Source organism: Nicotiana tomentosiformis, chromosome 2 (genome assembly GCF_000390325.3).
Source record: "Nicotiana tomentosiformis chromosome 2, ASM39032v3, whole genome shotgun sequence".
Classification (NCBI taxonomy): domain Eukaryota; kingdom Viridiplantae; phylum Streptophyta; class Magnoliopsida; order Solanales; family Solanaceae; genus Nicotiana; species Nicotiana tomentosiformis.
Window position 1 is genome coordinate 19,306,567 of NC_090813.1, and position 20,929 is coordinate 19,327,495.

Consider the following 20,929-nt stretch of genomic DNA (forward strand, 5'->3'; position numbering starts at 1 on the left):
AATTCTCTTGTTCTAGGAAAATCCCACTTAGGTACTAATACACTAATTAGTCCGTAATAACTCAATAAATTAATTTGTAACTTTTAATCCCATAACTCATTAAAACAAGCTATAACTACGAAGTTGTCTATTTCTTTTTCTTCCAAACTTCATCACGGCCCAGCAATGGGTAATCATGATTCCAATAATAAATTCATAGTAAATACATCCAAGGCTCTTACTATATTGTAATAACATTATTGAATAAAGCCCAAGCATTTAAAATCCTTTTATTTATTTATTTTTAAAAAAAAATTTCAAATCTCAAAATCCTACCCATATCTCAATTGATAGCAGATAAATAATTTTTACCAGAGAAGAGTATATGGGTACCTCCGAATGAGAGTCAATCTGCCACTTTTGATTATAAAATTCTCGTGAAATCAAACTCTCAAGATAACCCAAGCAGTTGCAGACTTGCGGTGAGCAAGCTTGAGAAAATAGAAACTTTATTTTCTTTCTTTCTTGAAAGTAGCCAACGAAAGAGGCATACAATTGCCACTAATTTAGTGGACTTATTTTTCTTAAAATTTTCACTTGTGGGCACGTGGGACATAACCAAATAATTGCCCAATTTTTTTTTTCTTTCCAGTTGTTTACTTGACTTGTCTCACCATATTTAAAACTAATATATAGACTACTTATCCTTCATTACACTAGCTAATAAGAAATAATTCAATACACTCGGATACTAGAAAATTTCAACAACTTTATTTTCCAACTAAAAGTCAGGTAACTTAGTTTATTCTTAAGTATCCGTCCTACCATATTAGTTCATATCCTATACGCATATTATCCCAAATACTTCGCTTAAACAGTGCAAGTCCTTATACCTTTCGAGCACTTTAATTACGTTATGAACTCCGAGATTATTAAAATTTTAAGCTAGAAATTTATGGAGCTTTACATTCTCCCCCGCTTAAGAATATTCGTCCTCGAATGTTGTGTCGTAATTTTTCTTTAGTCTTAAAGGAAGATATTAGCACCCCAAAATTTGACTAACTCCTAAAATTTCCAAAATTTTCGGCAGAGTCTCCCTTGTAACTGGAGTTTTTCATAAATTTTCAACATGTCCAACATCCCAATAACAATAACACTTTGCACCTCTAGCCACTCAATCCAATAATATACAACCTCAAGGCACACCCATATACCCGCCAAAGTTATTTTATATCATTATAAGCACAAATATCACATAACTTGACAATATAAATATTTTAAAGCTTAAAATGAATTATGTACCTGAAATCTCGAAAAAATAAGGATAGTTTTTCTTCATGGCTTTCTCGGGCTCCCATGTAGCTTCCTCAGCTGAGTGGTTTCTCCATATTACTTTCACCGAAGCAACGTCTTTGGTTCGAAGTCTACGAACCTGCCTGTCTATTATAGCTACAGGGACCTCCTCATATGTCAGAGTATCATTAATCTCTATCTCATGTCTATTAAGTACATGACTCAGGTTGTCAAAGTATTGTTTCAGCATGGATACATGAAAAACTGGATGCACAGAAAATAACTCTGGAGGTAAAGCTAGTCGATACGCCACAAGTCCAATCCTTTTAAGAATTGGATAAGGCCCTATATATCTTGAGCTAAGCTTCCCTTTTATACCAAACCTCATGATACCCTTCATTGGAGACACCTTTAAAAATACATAGTCACTCTCTTTGAACTCAAGATCGCGGCGTCTTATATCTAAGTATGACTTTTGTCGGGTTTGAGCTATTTTAAGTTGTTCCTGAATAAGTTTCACCTTTTTCAAGGCATCATGTACTATGTTTGGCCCAATAAGCTTCGTTTCACCTAACTCAAACCACTCTATAGGCGAACGACATCGCCTCCCATATAGGGCCACAAATGGGGCCATCTGAATGCTCGCTTGATAACTGTTATTATATGCGAACTCAATCAAAGATAGATGATCATCCGAGTTTCCTTTAAAATCAAGAACACATGCTCGTAACATATCTTCCAAAGTCTGAATTGTCCTCTCGGCATGCCCGTCCGTTTGAGGGTGAAAAGTTGTACTTAGATTAACTCGGGTACTGAGACCTTCCTAAAAACTCTACCAGAACTGGGCAATAAACTGTGCACCCCTGTCAGAAATAATAGACATGGGAGAACCATGCAATCGAACAATCTCCTTTATGTATAATATTACATACTGGGGTGCCATGTAGGTTGTTTTGACTGGCAAAAAGTGAGCTGACTTAGTGAGTCAGTCCACTATGACCCAAATGGAGTCATGTTTATTAAAAGTTCGTGGCAAGCCCACCACAAAATCCATATTTATTCTTTCCCATTTCCATTCTTGTATTTCAATGGCTTGAGCTAAGCCACCTGGCCTCTGGTATTCAGCTTTTACTTGCTGACAGATAAGGCACCGTGATACATAATCTGCAATATCTCGCTTCATATTATTCCACCAATAAACATCCCTCAAATCATGATACATTTTGGTAGAACCTGGATGTATTGAATATCTTGAGCTATGAGCTTCTACCATAATTGCCCTTCGAAGATCTTCTACATTAGGCATGCATAAATGGCTATTAAGTCTCATCATACCATTCTCATCAAGTGCAAAATTCTCAATCTTGCCACTGAGGACACCTTCCTTGAGCTTAAGCAATCTAGGGTCATCAAATTGTTTGGCTTTAACTTGCTCTACTAAAGTAGACTTAGTACTCATACTTGCTATCAAGCTTCCATCATATTTCTCATCGAGACGAACCCCTTGGCTAGCTATTTGTTGGGCTTCCTTAACTATTGGACGTTTGACCACACACAATCTAGTCAAACTCCCCATGGATCTTCTGCTCAGAGCATTAGCAACCATATTCGCTTTGCCGGGATGGTAAAGGATATTGGAATCATAATCCTTAAGTAATTCCAACCACCTGCGTTGTCTCAGGTTCAACTCTATCTGCTTGAATATATACTGTAAACTTTTATGATCTGTATAAATGTCACATTGCTCTCCATAAAGGTAGTAACACCATATTTTTTGAGCAAAAATAACTTCCGCTAGCTCAAGATCGTGGGAAGGATAATTTCTCTCATGATTCTTTAACTGCCTAGAAGCATAAGCAATTACCTTGTCATTCTGCATAAGAACACATCCTAATCCTACTCTGGAAGCATCACAATAGATCATAAATTTACCTGTATGGGTAGGTAGACTCAGGATTGGGGTTGTAGTCAACATGTTCTTGAGTTCTTGAAAACTTTTCTCACAAGCTTCAGACCATTGGAACTTCACATTTTTCTGAGTTAACTTTGTCAACGGGGAATCTACTGAAGAGAACCCTTCTACAACACCGCGGTAGTAACCTGCCAACCCTAGAAAACTACGAATCTCTGTAGGGGTCGTCGGCCTAGGCCAACTCTTAACTGCTTCTATTTTCTGTTGGTCTACTCTAATGCCTTATTTCGAGACCAAGTGTCCCAAAAATGTAACTGTATTGAGCCAAAATTCACATTTGGAAAATTTGGCATAAAGCTGACGGTCCTTGAGTATTTGAAGAACTGTTCTCAAGTGATTCTCATGCTCGGTCTCACAACGGGAATATACCAAAATATCATCGATAAATACTATGATAAAGGTATCTAAGAAAGGCTTGAAAACTTTGTTCATTAAGTCCATAAAAGTTGCTGGTACATTGGTCAACCCAAAGGACATCACTAAAAATTCATTGTGACCGTACCGACTCCTGAAAGATGTTTTCGGGATGTCTGCTTCTCTGATTTTTAATTGATGGTATCCCAATCTCAAATCTATTTTTGAGAAATACCTGGCACCCTACAACTGATCAAATAAGTCATCTATCTTGGGCAGTGGATATTTATTTTTGATAGTAACCTTATTCAACTTGCGATAATCTATACATATCCGTAGAGAACCATCTTTTTTTTTCACGAACAACACTAGATCACCCCAGGGTGAAATACTAGGTAGAATAAAACCCTTATCTAAGAGGTCTTGTAACTACTTCTTGAGTTCATTTAGCTTAGATTGAGCCATTCTATAAGGAGGAATCAAGATTGGTTGAGTTCCTGGCAATGTGTCTATGCCAAACTCAATCTCCCTATCTGGTGGTATCCTTGGGAGATCATCTGGGAACACCTCCGAAAACTCTTTCACAATCTGTACTGATTCAAGCATTGGGAAGTCAGCTTTCATATCCCGCACATGTGCTAGATACGCCAAACACCCGATGCTCACTAGCTTTCTAGCCTTAAGGTAAGAAATAAACTTACCTACAGGCGTACCCACTTCACCTCTAATTATAACTGGATCTTCCCCAATAAATGAGAATTTAACTGTCTTCGTGTGGCAATCAACTGTAACATGACAAGAAGATAACCAATCCATGCCAGCTATGATGTCAAAGTCTACCATATCTAACAAGTTCAAATCGACTAATGTTTCTCGGCCCTGAACTGTGATGATGTAGTTTCTGAATATATACTCAACTTTAACAGATTCCCCTATAGGTGTGAAAATCTCAAACGGAACCCCTAATTTTTCTGGTGCTTTTCCAAACTCGACATAAAAATAAGGAGCCACATAGGAGAAAGTTGAACCATGATCAACTAATACATAAGCAAGGCGACTACAAACTGAGAGAATACCTGTAATAACTCTGTTAGACGCCTTAGCATTCTGCCTGTCTAGAACTGCATAGAATCTGGCTGGTCCGCCACCTCCCTAAGCTCCACCTCTATTGGCACCACGCCCGGTCTGAGTATTAGATGCCCGAGCTGGAGGAGGTGCAACTATAGAATTACCTATGGATGTTGCCTGTTTGGTTGGAGTTTTCCCCGGAGCTTGTCTAAGCAGTGGACAGTCTCTCTTAATATGACTCGGATCATGGCAGTGGAAACAAGCTTTCTGACCCAGAAGGCATTTCCCTGGATGTCTTTTGCTGCACAAAGGACATATAGGATAGGAGAATCGAGGTTGGCCCTGACTAGTTAAACTTTTCCCCTGAGGGGCCTAGACCTTACTCTGTTGGCCATGTCTGAGTGGAGCTGGATAAGGAGATGAGTGAGCCGTTGATTGAATGTGAGCTGAATGATTTATGTTCTTACCCCCCAACTGAAAATTCACTATAAATACCTGTTGTTCTAGCCTTCTTGCTGTTATCTCTAGCTTCCCTGGCGATTTTATCAAAAGCCTCCTTACGCCTAGCAATATTGACAACCTGAAGATAAATCTTGTCATCCTGATGTGAAGTCATATCTTTTGCCATATATGGATTCAAGCCTTCAATGAACCTTCTCACTTTTTCTCTCTCTGTCTGTATCAAATTAGGTGCATACTCTGCCAATTTTGTAAATTCCGTATCATATTCAGTCATTGCATGGTACCCTATTTAAGATATTTGAACTGACGTCGGAGCTCATCCATCCGACTGCTAGGCAAAAACTTGGCCCTGAAAGCTTCTTTGAAATGGGGCCAAGTAATTGGCGGTAATGTAGAATCCCTGGCCTTCTTGTAACCTCTCCACCATTGTCCCACTGTGCCCTTGAATCGAAACCTAATTAACTCTGCGGCTTATGTTTCAAGACAACCCAAAGAAACAAACATTTTCTCTATCTCTTCCGAAAATAACATTAGTTCATTTGGTTTATCGGTACCATTATAAGTAGGAAGGTTTAATCTCAGAAAGGCATGTGGATCAATTTTTCCTGTTGGTAACTGCACTATCTAGGCAATATTTGCAGGGACAACTGGTGGTGGTACCTCGATTGGAGCTTGAAAATCATCTCTTATAACATCTTTATCTGAATCATGAGGGTCCTGAGGAGGAGCATGAACAGGTGTAGCCCGACCACCAGTCGGAGGGGCTAGGGACTCCAGAAAGTCCAAAATTCTGTCAATTCGATTATCCTGCTGATGTGGTGGTACCCGATCATTAACAACCTACTGAGGTGGAGCTTGTGCTTGTCTTGTGGCCCTACCACCAGCCTGATTACCTCTGGCATTTCCACCTCTACCCCTAGCATTTTGACCTATACCTCTACCTCTGCCACGTCCTCTAACTGCAACTGGTGCTATTAGTGCAGCTTGCACCTCTAGTGCTACTTCTTGATGATTAGCAGTTGGTATCTCAACATTGTTAGCAGCAGAGGATAAAGTTGATCTTGTTCTAACCATCTTGTTTGTGCTGAAACGAGAGATAAATGGGTGTAAGAATTTTGAAACGTATAGCTCTAACGCACGATATAAGAATCAAAGGAGAGAAAAACAAATTCCTAACATGTCCTGCAGCCTCCCAAATATGAGTATGGTGCACAACATACGCATATTTGAGACTCTGCTAGACACGGCTCATGACTCCCTGGAACTCCATAAACCTGGTTGCTCTGATATCAACTTGTCACGTCCCCAAACTGGGGTAGGACGTGATTGGCACTCAACCCTTACCACTCATTGAGTGAACCCTATACTATTTGTATCAAACTTCAAGTTCAATAGCAAAGAAACTAACATGCTTAAATATTAATTCTAATCAAATTGCAGTTCTTAAGCTGACTGATAAAATATAATAAATAAAGGATAAATCCCAAAATATTTTAATATTGACCCACTAATAAGTCATGATCCTCTAGAATCGAAAAAAAAAAATTAAAATACATGGCCTATGGGGGCATCCCCCGGAAATAAAATAAACATTAAAAAAAGTTATAAATAATAGTCTGAAAAAGGCCCGCTACCGCTGGGATGAATCAACGGAGTCTGTAAACTGAATCTAGAATATCTCTTCTAGCCACATGCCTCGTTACTTGCGTCCTCAATACCTGACACACGATGTAACAGGCCCAAACGTGCTAAGTACCACCAAAGGATACCTAGTAAGTCTCAATGGCTACCTCCTAAAAAGGCGGAGCGAGATCTTCTGGAAATTATAAGAAAGAAAAGGGATATACGGAAAATCATATAAATCATATAAAATTTTACAACCTGGCAATAAGCTGGAAACTGAAACTGTAAGTTAAACTGTAAGCTGAAACTGAAACTTAACGTAGAAATTGAGCCCATAACTGATATCTGAAGTAGAAATTAAGTTATATATATTTTAAGACGTAGCTTTGAAAATTATATTGTTACTCATAATAGCCATGCGTACGTGAGCATCTGGGAAGACGTACAGGGGAGTGTCGGCGTATCTCCCCAACAAACAGTTGGCACCTGCGAGCGTAGGGTAGGTAACCCTGACATCATGGCACTCACGATAGAGGAGGTTGGCCACTTCTCCCTACTGAATGTGAATATCACAAATAAAGGCACATAACAACTGGTAATACACATAAGCATGTAATCATTTCACATATAAGGTCGTACTGAATAAGAATAAAGTGAATTGAGTATTAGATCACGAGAAGACATGACTTAGCTTTATCTAGCATATGGAGCACAAGGGTTTTAATGGAATTCCCTACTAGGAAAGTAAATCTCAACTCACCTCAATTACAAGCTCAACTTTGCCTCCACGTATCTTCCAGAGAATCCCAAGTCACCAATTTCTCTAACTACATGACAATTGGGTTCAACTTAAATTAATTCATGTCCAAAGAATACAACTATATACACAGTTCTCTTATTCTAGGAAAATCCCACTTAGGTTCTAAAACACTAATTAGTGTGTAATAACTCAATAAATCGATTTGTAACGTTTAATCCCACAACTCATTAAAACAAGCTATAACTACGAAGTTTTTTATTTTTTTTCTTCCAAACTTCATCATTGCCCAGCAATGGGTAATCATGATTCCAATAATAAGTAAATACATCCAAGGCTCTTACTATATTGTAATAACATTATTGAATAAAGCCCAAGCATTTAAAAAAAATTATTTATTTATTTTTAAAAAAAATTCAAATCTCAAAATCCTACCCATATCTCAATTGATAGTAGATAAACAATTTTTACCAGAGAAGAGTTTATGGGTACCTCTGAATGAGAGTCAATCTGCCACTTTTGATTACAAAATTCTCGTGAAATCAAACTCTCAAGATAACCCAAGCAGTTGCAGACTTGCGGTGAGCAAGCTTGAGAAAACAGAAACTTTATTTTCTTTCTTTCTTGAAAGTAGCCAACGAAAGAGGCATACAATTGCCACTAATTTAGTGGACTTATTTTTCCTAAAGTTTTCACTAGTGGGCACGTGGGACATAGCTAAATAATTGTCCAACTTTTTCTTTCTTTCCAGTTGTTTACTTGGCTTCTCTCACCATATTTTAAACTAATATATAGGCTACTTATCCTTTATTATACTAGCTAATAAGAAATTATTCAATACACTTGGATACTAAAAAATTTCAGCAACTTTGTTTTCCAACTAAAAGTCAGGTAACTTAGTTTATTCTTAAGTATCCGTCCTACCATATTAGTTCATATCCTATACGCATATTATCCCAAATATTTCGCTTAAACCGTGCAAGTCCTTATACCCTTCGAGCACTTTAATTACGTTATGAACTTCGAGATTATTAAAATTTTAAGCTAGAAATTTATGGGGCTTTACAGAATGGGTGTTCGGATTTTGTAAGTTTGGTCATGTTTCGAGATGCGGGCACGGAGTTGACTTTTTGTTTTCTTTAAAGATTACAACTTTATTGTCTGAAATAGTTTCCTTTGGTTTGTATTTATGGTATAAAGTTATTCTGGCTAGATTCAAGTCGTTTGAAGTTGGATATTCGCGAAAAGGGCTTACTAGCGGATTGAGTTAGCGTATTTTGAGGTAAGTGTCTTACTTAACTTTGTGTGGGAGAATTACCCCTTAGGATTGGTGTTATTTTATGTTATTTGTAGTACGTGAAGGACGTATACGCAAGATGACGAGTGGGTACACGGACTAAATATGGTAATCGACAGGTTAAAGTTATGTAGATTCTTTTAATGCCTTTAATTGAATTATCATAATATGTTATTTTCATCATCGTTAATCTATCCTTACGTGATTTACTTGACATTGTAAATACTTGTCTCATCTCTTACTTGTTATTTACCTTACATGCTTAGTTGAAGCTATTGTTCTCTCATTTCCTTATTAATTATTTAACTGTTGAGTTACCTTACTTAAAGTTGTTATTTCTTGGAATATATTATTGTTGTATTATGGTGTTTGAAGTTATAAGGGCCGTGATTCACATTGAGGCAAAGTTGTAAATGATTGAAATACCATTCTTGTTGAGATATTCACTTTCGGTTGTTATTGTTGAGACTCTTATACATATTGTGGTTGAGCCATGGGCTATTTATTGTGGAAACATTATTGTTGTTGACTTCTTTGGCAAGTTGTGGTTTTGGGCACTTGAGGTGCGATTTGTGATATTGATACGCATGCAGTGATATAAGGATTGGGGTTGATACGCATGCGGTGAGATAAGGTGGGCTTGATACGCGTGTTTCTAGTAGGGGAGCTACTTGAAGCCACGCGGTGTGATAAGGTGGGCTAAAACACGGGTAGCTATTTCGGGAAAATGATTTTCAAAACTAAATGCAAGGCTCCCGCGGTAGTATAAGGAAATATTGTGATTTGATTTGTGAAATGAGACTACGAGGCGGTACCTCGGTAGTGATTCTTGTTGTTACCTTTCATTAACATCACTTGTGTTTTGTTTGCATCGTTTCTTTGGTATTCTTTTTATGTGTTTCTCCCGTGATGTCTTTATTTCCTTAATTGCAGTGTAGCTATTCTTGTTGTATCTTTTCATTTTATCATTTCCTTGTTTCCATTATTATATTGTACCATACATGTTCAACTTCTTTATTTATTCCAATAGGTATCTTAACCTGACCTTGTCACTACTCTATCGAGGTTAGGCTTGATACTTAGTAGGTACCGTTGTGGTGTACTCATACTATATTTATGCACATATTTTTATGCAAATCCAGGTATTTCATACCAGCCCAGGCAACCGTGAGTTGAGCTTTGGATCGGAGACTTCAAGGTATACTTGTCGGCATTCGCAGGCCTCGGAGTCACCCTATATCTTGTCTCTTTCCTTCTGTTTACTCTTTACTTAGACAAATGATGTATTAGGGATTGGTTCGGTATATTCGTGTAGTGCTTATGACTCGATCTCACCAGATTTTGGGAGTTATGGTCAGCTGTGTTATGGAATTATTTATGATAGTCGGTTGATTTAAATTGAATATCTTTTATTATTTCTGTTATTCCTTCATGTATGTTAGGCTTACCTAGTCTTAGAGACTAGGTGCCATCACGATATCCTACGGAGGAAAATTGGGTTCATGACAAGTTGGTATCAGAGCTCTAGGTTCATAGGTGTTACTAGTCATAAGCAAGTTTAGTAGAGTCTCGCGGATCGGTGAGGAGACATCTGTACTTATCTTCGAGAGGCCATGGAACTGTTAGGAAACTTCACTTCTTTGATTCCTCATCATGCAAATTTGTTGACTTCTAAATTCTGAATCTTTTTCTTTCTATTCTCTCACAGATGGTGAGGACACACACCGCTGGATCCGACGATCAGACACTTTCTCCCCCTGCTAGATCCGCGAGAGGCCGGGGCTAAAGCCGAGGAGGGGCACGAGGTGCAGCCAGAGCACCTGTCCGAGCTGCGATAGAGGAGCCACTAGTAGCTCCAGTTGGGGGGCAGGCACCTGAGGCGCCTGTTGCTACCCCTGCACTTCAGGAGACCCTCGCCCAGTTCTTGAACATGTTTGGTACTCTTGCTCAGACGGGGTTGATTCCACTTGCACCAGCCATATCTCAGGCTAGGGGAGGAGCACAGACTCCCGCGGCCCGTACCCTAGAGCAGCGGGTCCATATTGACCAGGTCCCAGAGGTTATACCAGTGCAGCCGGTTGTCCCAATTTTGCCCGAGGTGAGGGCAACAGCATCTGAAGAGGAGGAGCTGAGACTCGAGAGGTACAAGAAGTACCACCCTCCTACTTTCAGTGGCCTAGCTACAGAGGATGCATAGGGTTTTCTAGAGAAGTGTCACTGTATTCTCCGCACCATGGGTATTGTGGAGATGAGCGGGGTTGCTTTTACTACATTCCAGCTGTCGAGACCAGCGTATCAGTATTGGCGGGCTTATGAGGAGGGTAGACCAACTGAGGCAGCTTCACTCACATGGGCTCAATTTTCAGAGATGTTCATGAGAGAGTTTGTTCCTTAGAGCCTTCGGGATGCATGGCGCGCAGAGTTTGAGCAGCTGCGTCAGGGTAATATGATCGTGTCAGAGTATGCTGTCAGATTCAGTGAGTTTTCCAGACATGCACCTGCCTTAGTTTCCACAGTCAGGGAGTGAGTCTGTCAATTTATCGAGGGGCTCAACTATGGTATTAGATTCAGTATGGATCGAGAGTTAGAGACAGATACCCCATATCAGCAGGTGGTAGAGATCGCACGGAGATTGGAGGGTATGCGGGGTCGGGAGAGAGAGGACAGGGAGGCCAAGAGGCATCGAGATTCTAGCAGATATAGTGGTGCCCTTGCCCCGGTTGCAGCCTGTCATGGTGAAGGGTATGTGAGCCGTCCAGTTCATTTAACACTTCTAGCCTCTAATGGTGCTCCGGCTACTCCTAGTCTCAGGTTGCCCATTATGCACTGCCACTGTCTAGTGCACCTCCTACACGGGGTGCTTTCAGCGGTCAGTCCAGCTGACCAGGCCCGAGTCAGTTACAGCAGCCGCATCCTCCCAGAGTTTTCTTTGAGTGTGGTGATACTCGTCATAGGGTGAGGGACTGCCATCCATCAGACGCAGTTATCACAGGTATTGTTACGTTTTTTCATAGAGATGCATCAGTCTTATTTGATCAATGCTCCACTTATTCATATGTATCATCTTACTTTGCTCCGTATTTGGGTATATCTCGTGATTCTTTGAGTTCTCCTATTTATGTGTCCACGCCTGTGTTGTTGACCGTGTGTATCAGTCGTGTTTAGTTGTTATTGGCGGTTTTGAGACCAGAGTTGATCTATTGTTGTTCAGTATGATAGACTTTGATGTTATTTTGGGCATGGACTGGTTGTCGCTCTATCATGCTATTCTTGATTGTCACGCCAAGACGGTGACGTTAGCTATGCTAGTTTTACCGCGGTTGGAGTGGAGGGGTACTTTGGATTATGTTCCTAGTAGGGTTATGTCCTTCCTTAAGGCACAACGGATGGTTGGGAAGGGGTGTGATGCATATAGCCTTTGTGAGAGATGTCAGAGTCAGTTCCGGTAGTGAGAGACTATCCATATGTATTTTCGGTAGATCTCTCGGGCATGCCGCACGATAGGGATATCGATTTTGGTATTGACTTGTTGCCGGACACTCAACCCATTTCTATTCTACCATATCGTATGGCCCCAGTGGAGTTGAAGGAGTTAAAGGAGCAGTTACAAGAGTTACTTGATAAGGGTTTCATTTGGCCTAGTGTGTCACCTTGGGGTGCTCCAGTTCTGTTGGTGTTGCATACCGGTTCGGGGTCTTACACTGTGTTCTGTGATGCGTCACGTATTGGCCTTGGCGCAGTATTGATGCAAGACGGTACGGTGATTGCCTACGTGTCTAGGCAACTGAAGGTTTATGAGAAGAATTATCCTGTCCACGACTTGAAATTAGCAGTGATTGTTCATGCCTTGAAGATTTGGCGGCACTATTTGTATGGTGTCCCTTGTGAGGTCTATACCGACCACCGGAGTCTACAACATCTGTTCAAATAGAAGGATCTTAAATTGCGGCAACGGAGATGATTAGAATTGCTTAAGGACTATGATATCACTATTCTATATCATCCCGAGAAGACCAATGTGGTGGCCGATGTCTTGAGTCAAAAGGCAGGAGCTTGGGTAGTTTAGCATATCTACCGGCAGCAGAGAGGCTATTAGCATTGGATGTTCAGGACTTGGCCAACCAGTTTGTTAGATTGGATGTTTCGGAGCCGAGTCGGGTTCTGGCTTACGTGGTTTCTCGGTCTTCTTTAAATGATGGCATCAGAGAGCACCAGTATGAAGACCCCCATTTATTTGTCTTTAAGGACACGGTACAGCACGGCGATGCCAAGGAGGTGTCTATTGGAGATGATGGTGTGTTGCGGATACAGGGCCAATTATGTGTGCCTAATGTTGATGGGTTTCGTGAGTTGATTCTTCAGGAGGCCCACAGTTCGCGATACTCCATTCATCCGGGTGCCGCTAAGATGTATTAGGATTTGAGTTGCTACAAAAACAGTCAATTGACTCAATTCAACAAGGAGTTCTCCGCCATTGACCAAAATACAGATAATACACTAACACATGGAGGTTTCCAAACGTGATAACTGTTTGAACAAATATATTAAAAAGATAGCATTGCCTAACGACTAGCTATGTGCAACTGGCGTAAACATCAGAAATTGTTGCCTTCAAAGTTCACTGAAGAAAGAAAAAAATGTCTCTAACGGGGGAAAAAATTACAGAACAAGTTACACAAGATAATACTTTAAACAAAACCATTCTTGAGCTGCAGCACGAGACAAGCAATTATCAAATACATATATGAATTACACGCTGCTGCATTCCCGCTCATCTTCAATGATTCGACACACTGAAACCAACGAACAAACACTAAGAAAAAATTAGAATACAATTACAACAAATGACCATGGTTGTGGGCCACGTATCCAGTTTTGGATTTGGGGTCTAATCCCACCTTAATGAATCAGGAATAGCGATTAATGTGCCCTTTAACATCCTTGTATTGCAGCAGCTGCTAATCTCTGCCATCTTAATTCTCGTTGCTCTTCCAGTTCAGTGGCTCGAGCTGCTTTCTCAGAATACTGTCTTTGGCACTCATCGAACAAATCAGCATCCATTTCCATGAATATTTTGCGAACATTTACAGTCAGCCCATGGATAGCTTGATTCCAGTGATTATCTATGTTCTTTTGCAGAGCATCAAAAATGATTGGCAATACAACGTTGCGGTTCTGGGCAATCAATCCCACGACATGCTCATTGTTCCATAAAAATAGGGCTCGCTCTGCAACCTGAAATATAAATTTGCTTCAAAAATATCACAAGGATGTTCTAATTGTCATTTCATTATCCTAAGAATTATTCTCACAAATTTCAATATAAAGCTAGTATAAAGTCTAACTTAAAACTAGAACATTTCTTAATAGAAGGCTGCTGCAAATATACAAAGAGGAAAAGTACAAAATACTGGAAAAAACAGTCAGCTTCATAAAATGTAAAAGACAAAGGCTGGAATCCAAAGAAAGTTCTGGAATTTTTTTTATAAACCTCAATCTTCGTGCTTTAAAAAAAGGGTAGCCCGGTGTACAAGGCACTCATTCGCGCAGGGTCCAGGAAAGGGCCGCACCCAAGAGGTGTGATGTAGACAGCCTAGCCTAATGCCCTAATGCAAGCATTAGTGGATGCTTCCACGGCTCAAACCCGTGACTTATAGGTCACACAGGGACAACTTTACCTTTATCCAATCTTCGTGCTTTCTGTCATGATATTTCCATGTTGCTAGAAGTTTTTCCTTTTAAAGAAAGGGAGGATGAGAAGGTAGGAAATTTTGGTGTATATTGCTAGTTGTAGCTGGAACATGAGAGGATTGGGTCCACATGTTTCAGAAATGTAGAAAGAGAAAGAAGAAAGATTTTGGTAATGATAAGGACTTTTAAATGCTGGCGTTTGTCTGATTTTGCTGAATTCTTTTCGACTTGGAAGTATGAAATAACACAAAACTCAGCCACGACAAACACCTCCTGAGTGCCTAATCATCACCATGTTTATTCCAAGTCATCATTATATCAATGCCTAAGTCAATGCCATGACAGTACCGAGTCAGTGCACCGTCAAAGTGCATTTTGTAATGCACAATCAGGCAAGAAAAAGATAATACAATTAGTTTCTCTATTTCTTCCTTTCCCCTCAAATTTTTAAAACTACCGAAGAATCCCCTAAAGCGATTAGACATCGATTTAGCTACTCCCCTCCCTCAAGGTGCAGGTACTTCCTCCTATGAGCACTCTGTCTATTACTTTCTTGACAACATCCTATGGTTCAATGTAAATAGAAAAAAAATGGCCAGTCGGTCTGCATCAAACAACTAATTTCTTCACCATAACAAAGAAAGAAAAATGTTATCTGTTATCTCCCAGTAAACAAAACTTATATGAAAAAATACTCTAGTAAGGGTATGCTTCTCCTCAACCTCCTCCTTTTCTTAGCTAGAGCTTTAAAGTTTTGAGGTTGGTCATTTAGAAACAAGTAGTCACATTAAAATTTTGCAGGTTCACACTCTCTCATGCCTAAAAACTCTTCTTTTGAATTAAAGTTATTCACCTCCTATATTTTTGTACGCCATCTTGATAGCACAGCTGAACAACACAAAGTGGAGAGTCTAGTAACATATAAGATAATATTACAAGAAAGAACATTACAAGTTTGGTTATAAGGCCAAGATGATCGGCCAGGTGATCGGACACCTCTGAGAGAAGGTAGCCTCTGTCTCGACAAATAAATTAGACAGGAATAAAAATGTTAATCTGACCACTAAAAGTGCAAGGACACAATGATTCGTGTATAGCTATCTTAAATAATGATTTTGTTTCAAAGCATTTGTGACACCCTCCTAAGAGTCTCATAATTTTAGAGAGTCAAATTTTGCTTACATACATCCATTAGTAATTGTTTCATATGTACCGAACAGCACTGACGCCAAGGATATGACGACACTCATTCCATAGAAGAAGCAAGAATAATGGCTGATAAGACTAAGCATTTTGTCCGCATTTCTAATGTTCATGTGACAGGTCTAAATTGGACAGTATTATGAAGGATAGAAATGCTTTATAGAAAAGTTGTAGCACAGGGATCTATAAGAAGCCAAACACAATTTCCACGTGAAGTTAGCTTCAGACTTGCAAAAGAAAATAGTGGAAAGCAACTCCATATTGTTATGACAAAATTAGTACTTATCAAAAAAGGAAAGATATTATGATAAAAAGGGACTGGACAAAGAGAATGAAGTGCAACTGTTGACAAAGAAATCGGATAAGAATCTACATCAACTTGATAGGTCAATTGCCCTTTAGCTGAATGAAAAAATGAGGATAAAAAGCTAGCAATTATGGGAAATATAGCGAACAGCAAGCTAATAAAAACAAGAAAAGAAAATTCATCTTTTCACATGGAAGATAAGGGATCTTCCAAAGAGGTCCAAAACACATCCTCAAACATAACAATTATTCAATTATCCACTCTCAGGCCTGCATAAAGTGCCTTCAGAGAAACACCCAATACATAGATTAATTAACTGCATATGACAAATCAGAAGGAACTTATACTTTTGTGCCCAGAATTTGGCAACTAACTTCAAAAGTTAGTTACTTAGGCTTAAACTAAATAATTACAACACATTGGCGGATTGGAGAAATGCCAAATGTTCTCATCTAACCCCAAGCATAAAATAAAGCTTAGCTTTTATTTATTGTTAAATTTATTAGCATCAAACCACCACCTTAACTTTTTGATAGTAAGTTTATAGATCAAGTATGAGCAATGTAGAACGAAGTTCCTTTTTTGGGGAGTGTAATAGTCACATTAACAACCCATATAGGAAAGTAAGGTAGTTGATCTGAAAAAGCTACGGACATTATTACAAGAAGGAACAATACAAGTTTGCTTATAAAGCCAAGATAACCGGCTAGGTGATGGGACCTCTGGAAGAAGGTAGCCTCTTGCTTGACAATAAAGTAGACAACAGGACAAAGACGTTAAATGGACTACTAATGTCATTACGAGCACACAATGATTCGCGTGAAGTTATCTTCGATACTGAGTTTTGATAAAGCATTTGTGACACTCCTTAAAATGGTTTCATAATTTTAAAAGGATGTAAATTTTGCTTCTATTACATCCATTAGTGATTCTTTCCTATGTACTGAACAGCATTGACGCTAGCTATCTTAGATACTGGACTTTTTATAAAACATTTGTGACATACTCCTTAAAATGGTCTCAAAATTATAAAGAGGTTAAATTTTGCTTCTACTATATCCATTAGTGATTGTTTCAAAAGTTATGAAAAAAGTAGTACTTATTAAAAAAAGATATTTATGATAAAAACAGACTGGACAGGGACAGTAAAGTGCAACTATTAACAAATAAATTTGATAAAAAACTCCATTAACTTGATATGCCAATTGTCCTTTACTGAATGAAAAAATGAGGATAAAAAGCTAGCAATTATGGGGAATCGCCAATAAGAAGCTAAACATATAAGAAAAGAAATTCATGTTTTTCGCATGGAAGATAAGAGAGTTTGCGAAGAGGTAAAAAGCACATCCTCAAATCCAAAAAGTTTTCAATGATCCTCTCTCAGACCTACATAAAGTAACTTCAGAGAAACACCCAATACATAGATTAATTAATGCATATGACGAATCAGAAAAAAACTTATGCTTTTGTGCCCAGAAGTTGGCGACCTACTTCAAAAGTTAGTTACTTTGGCTTAAACTAAAAAAATCATTGATGCATTGGGAAAATGCCAAATGTTCTCATCTAAGCACCATATACTTCATTTCCACTCATTAACACAGTTATACATGCGCACTCCATAATGATTCTCAAGAAACAAACAAACAAAAGTAAAGGAAGAAGATTATTGGACCTAACCAACCAAACAAGAGAAAACAGTCATATCAATTTTCTATTCTTCCCTCAATTCAACCAAATGGAAATCAAATTGACAATGCAAATAAAAAAATAAAGTAAAAAAAATCTGCCATAGAAATTACTAATGCATACTAAATCAATGAATAAAGGATGCAGGTAGGAGATAACAAGAAACACTATAAGTTCCCCTTAACCTGGAAGTGTGGGCTGTTAAGGCAACGAGCAATCTGTCTAAAAAGAGGAACCATGCAGCGCTGAAATTCTGCCGCCTGTGTGGTCTCCAACACCTCTTCTAGCTCTTGAAGAAAGAGTACTTCCTTTTGACAATTAGTGACAGGCCAGTACTTCAACAAACCCCTTATAACTGTATCAGCCAACTTGTAATCCTTTTCAACAAACTGAACAATACAGTAAGATAACTGCTGATGATACATTGCAACTGGTTTCGGCTTGTGTAGTGGTATGAGTGCCCGAACAAGGAATAACTTATGTTCCTCTTTCATGGGTAACGCGAAACCATTTATAATACTCCCTAGAATCTCCAATAACTCACCTATCCCACTATGCCTCTCAGTCTCATATATAAACCTATAAAAGATATTATTAATTCCTTTCCTTATGAATGGTCTATGCACCATAAACTTCCCATACACGCGATGTAGAATCGTCTTCAAATACTCTCTTTCTCTAGGGTCCTCAGAATCAAACAAATCCAGCAACTTCAGTACAAACGAATGATCAATAAACCGCTTAGCTACTTTCGTATCAGTATCTGATGAAACCACATACCTTAACAGCAATTCATAAACAAGCTGTAAATGAGGCCATGATGGCTCCAGATACGGCTCGTCCTCCTCCTGTTGTTCCACATTTTCGGATCCGGTATTCTCATGAGACGCAGGAGGTAAACAACGGAATATATTCACTGATATCATTTTTACCATTTCTTCTTGATTATTTTCACTGATTTTGCCAGCACCTGATTGAACGTAATCTACAAGCTCAACAAGTGCTTGTCTCTTAATCTCTTTCTCCCTCACATATTTCATCGTATCTGTAAAATCAAACTGAAAGCAACAAATCTGTAGTTTCTTAAAAAATAACACTTGCCGTTCGGATATCGGCACGTCACGGAACAAGGGAAGGTTCTCGATGCTTCCAGGTGCTGCTGGAACTGCTGATGACGCCATCACGGAAGGTGAGTTTGTTGTTACGATGCTGCCTCTCGAAGCGTGGTTTACGACCACATCGGACGTCGAAACATTGCCGGAATTCCTACCTCCCGGCAGAAGCGCAGGCGCGTGACCGTAATCTGATGATACTTCTGATTTCGGCACCTTTTTGTGCCCTCGCTTTATGATTTTATTCAACATTTTAACTTCTAATCAATACGAAAACCCTAGCTCTAACTTTTTACCGGAGATGAGGAATAGTACCGTCGGGAAATTCAATCAGTATGTAGAAGCTGCGATCCATGACCGCCGGAGTCGGGAAAGTGATCGGACGGAATGGAATTTTCCGGCGATCGGTTGAGATAATGAGGGGAGAGATATAAATAGAGAAAATGTTAAAGATATTACAAAATTAAGTAGGAGAAGAGAGAGAAAGTGACGAATGTGGAGATAATTACAAATTGAAGGATGCTAATGAAAATGATTGATTGTAAATGCGCTCTTTTGACATTTTATATATCTTCTTCTTATCCTATTGTTTTTTCTATTTACAAATATTTTCCTCTAATAGAAAAACATTTCACTTCCTATAATTACCAAATAAGAGTTGACTATGGTAGAAAAAACCAATTAAATATTCCATTTTGATATTAAAAAAATACGAAGTATTAGTTGTACAGGTCTAAATCTGTCTCAATGGGATCTAGAATGGAGATTATGGAAAGTGACGTAGTCGGGATCGATTAGTAGACAGCGGGACTCGCAGCCATGCGGTCAATAACGGCCAAGGTCAAGTATCAAGGACGGTACTAACGACTAGTTTTTGTAATAGGATATTTAAGAAAATATTCCACTGAATATTCTATGTACTGGTGTTTTTAGGGTTAACTAGGGATATGTCCCATATAAATAGAAAAGGAGATAAAGGAAAAGGGGCATGTAATATTTTCTGATAAGAGCACTTTTTGAGAAGAAGACTCTCTAGAAAAGGATACAAACACTACCTTTCTGATAAGATTCGACTATCCATTATTCCATATTTTTTCATTAGATCCGAGAATAGTTTCACTCATCACTGTCAGAAAGAAGAATCATCCACCTCATTCAATATTGGGTGAATCATTCTCCTTATTTACGTTAATGTCATTTATTATTATTTATTGCTTGATATTCTTCCATCATTACTCCTCTTGAAATATTAAATGCCCACTACATTTAATCCCCAACAAACACTATCCTGCGTTATTTGTGTTAGCTAGTTAAAAATCCAGGGATATTATTATCAACTAGGCTTAATCCCTCAATACATAAAATTAATTAGTTTAACCGAAGATTTATACTTTTTGGGTCAAACAATTTGGCGTCATCTGTGGGGATTTCCTAGTTAAATTTTTAGTTTCTTCTACATCTATAAGTAACACAGTTTACAAAAAAAAAAGAGCAAAACTCCTTTTTCCTTGTACACACGGATCTGACATGGCAGGTAATTGAGAAGAAAGAATGAAGGCAGTGGCCGATCTCACCACCAACTTCTTGAACACCATTAATGAGGTTTCTAAAATAGAAGACGAGGATATAACGCCCAGCGCCTCCCCCAGGCGAGGTGGGTCGCCCCTTTCTCACGGCAGTATCACAACATCCCGCGGTAAAGGAGCTTCCACGTACACGACGGAAGAGGCGCTACCAACAGTGAAAAAAGTACTTGAGGCTTGGCTAACAAACACGCTAACAAGCATTCTCGATAAGCCTTCCCAAGAGGCAGCTAGAGAAAACGCAAGGACTAGCATTACACCGACAACAACCGAGCAGCACGGCCCTCTCCCTCCAGTAACATGTATCACTCATCATTGTTAATAATGCAGGTGACGACACCCCTGACATTCATTCTGAGGAAGATGGAAGAAATAGAAAATGAGAATAAAATGCTTCGGGACCAAATGAGAGAGCACCAAGAAAGAGTTGACAAAATACCGAGTGCCCCAAAACTCTTGCCAAAAATAGATGCTAGTCGGTTCGTTGAGCAACCCTACAGTGATGAAGCCGCCCCACATGCCATACCCAAGACCTTCAAGAT

The 20,929-nt window shown here is 39.1% G+C and overlaps 3 protein-coding genes and 1 long non-coding RNA gene across 5 annotated transcripts; all 4 read right to left on the minus strand.

The window, feature by feature from the left end:
• Positions 1 to 1,273: 1,273 nt before the first annotated feature.
• Positions 1,274 to 1,906, minus strand: LOC138904435 (uncharacterized). Its single transcript, XM_070192934.1, has one exon. It carries the CDS (start codon positions 1,904 to 1,906, stop codon positions 1,274 to 1,276), a length of 633 nt encoding a protein of 210 aa, XP_070049035.1.
• Positions 1,907 to 4,027: 2,121 nt separating this feature from the next.
• On the minus strand, positions 4,028 to 6,202 carry LOC138904436 (uncharacterized). The gene is made up of 4 exons (XM_070192935.1): positions 6,022 to 6,202; positions 5,134 to 5,365; positions 4,831 to 4,967; positions 4,028 to 4,674 (listed from the first exon to the last, which is right to left on the minus strand). Exons 1-4 carry the CDS (start codon positions 6,200 to 6,202, stop codon positions 4,028 to 4,030), a joined length of 1,197 nt encoding a protein of 398 aa, XP_070049036.1.
• A 7,225-nt stretch (positions 6,203 to 13,427) lies between these two features.
• LOC104119489 (serine/threonine protein phosphatase 2A 57 kDa regulatory subunit B' beta isoform-like) lies at positions 13,428 to 19,336 on the minus strand. Of its 2 annotated transcripts, XM_009631011.4 has the most exons (3): positions 17,878 to 19,336; positions 13,704 to 14,040; positions 13,428 to 13,598 (listed from the first exon to the last, which is right to left on the minus strand). In XM_009631011.4, exons 1-2 carry the CDS (start codon positions 19,054 to 19,056, stop codon positions 13,738 to 13,740), a joined length of 1,482 nt encoding a protein of 493 aa, XP_009629306.1. In that variant the 5' UTR covers positions 19,057 to 19,336; the 3' UTR covers positions 13,428 to 13,598; positions 13,704 to 13,737. The 2 variants fall into 2 exon arrangements, with proteins under 2 accessions (XP_009629306.1, XP_009629305.1); XM_009631010.4 differs by having other exon boundaries at positions 13,428 to 14,040.
• On the minus strand, positions 14,575 to 17,871 carry LOC138906392 (uncharacterized). Its single transcript, XR_011413722.1, has 2 exons — positions 17,013 to 17,871; positions 14,575 to 16,873 (listed from the first exon to the last, which is right to left on the minus strand). It is a non-coding gene; the product is annotated as an uncharacterized lncRNA (long non-coding RNA).
• Positions 19,337 to 20,929: the final 1,593 nt, after the last annotated feature.

Bases quoted from the DNA above. Each gene is read 5' to 3' on its own strand.
- LOC104119489 (XM_009631011.4), bottom strand. From the start codon at position 19,056: ATGTTGAATAAAATCATAAAGCGAGGGCACAAAAAGGTGCCGAAATCA. The intron at 14,041-17,877 runs GTTAAGGGGAAC...TTTATATTTCAG, and splicing joins TTAACAGCCCACACTTCCAG to GTTGCAGAGCGAGCCCTATT.
- LOC138904435 (XM_070192934.1), bottom strand. From the start codon at position 1,906: ATGGCCCCATTTGTGGCCCTATATGGGAGGCGATGTCGTTCGCCTATA.
- LOC138904436 (XM_070192935.1), bottom strand. From the start codon at position 6,202: ATGGTTAGAACAAGATCAACTTTATCCTCTGCTGCTAACAATGTTGAG. The intron at 4,968-5,133 runs GTAAGAACATAA...TCCTTTGTGCAG, and splicing joins AGTGAATTTTCAGTTGGGGG to CAAAAGACATCCAGGGAAAT. The intron at 4,675-4,830 runs GTAATTCTATAG...GAGTTATTACAG, and splicing joins CAAACAGGCAACATCCATAG to GTATTCTCTCAGTTTGTAGT.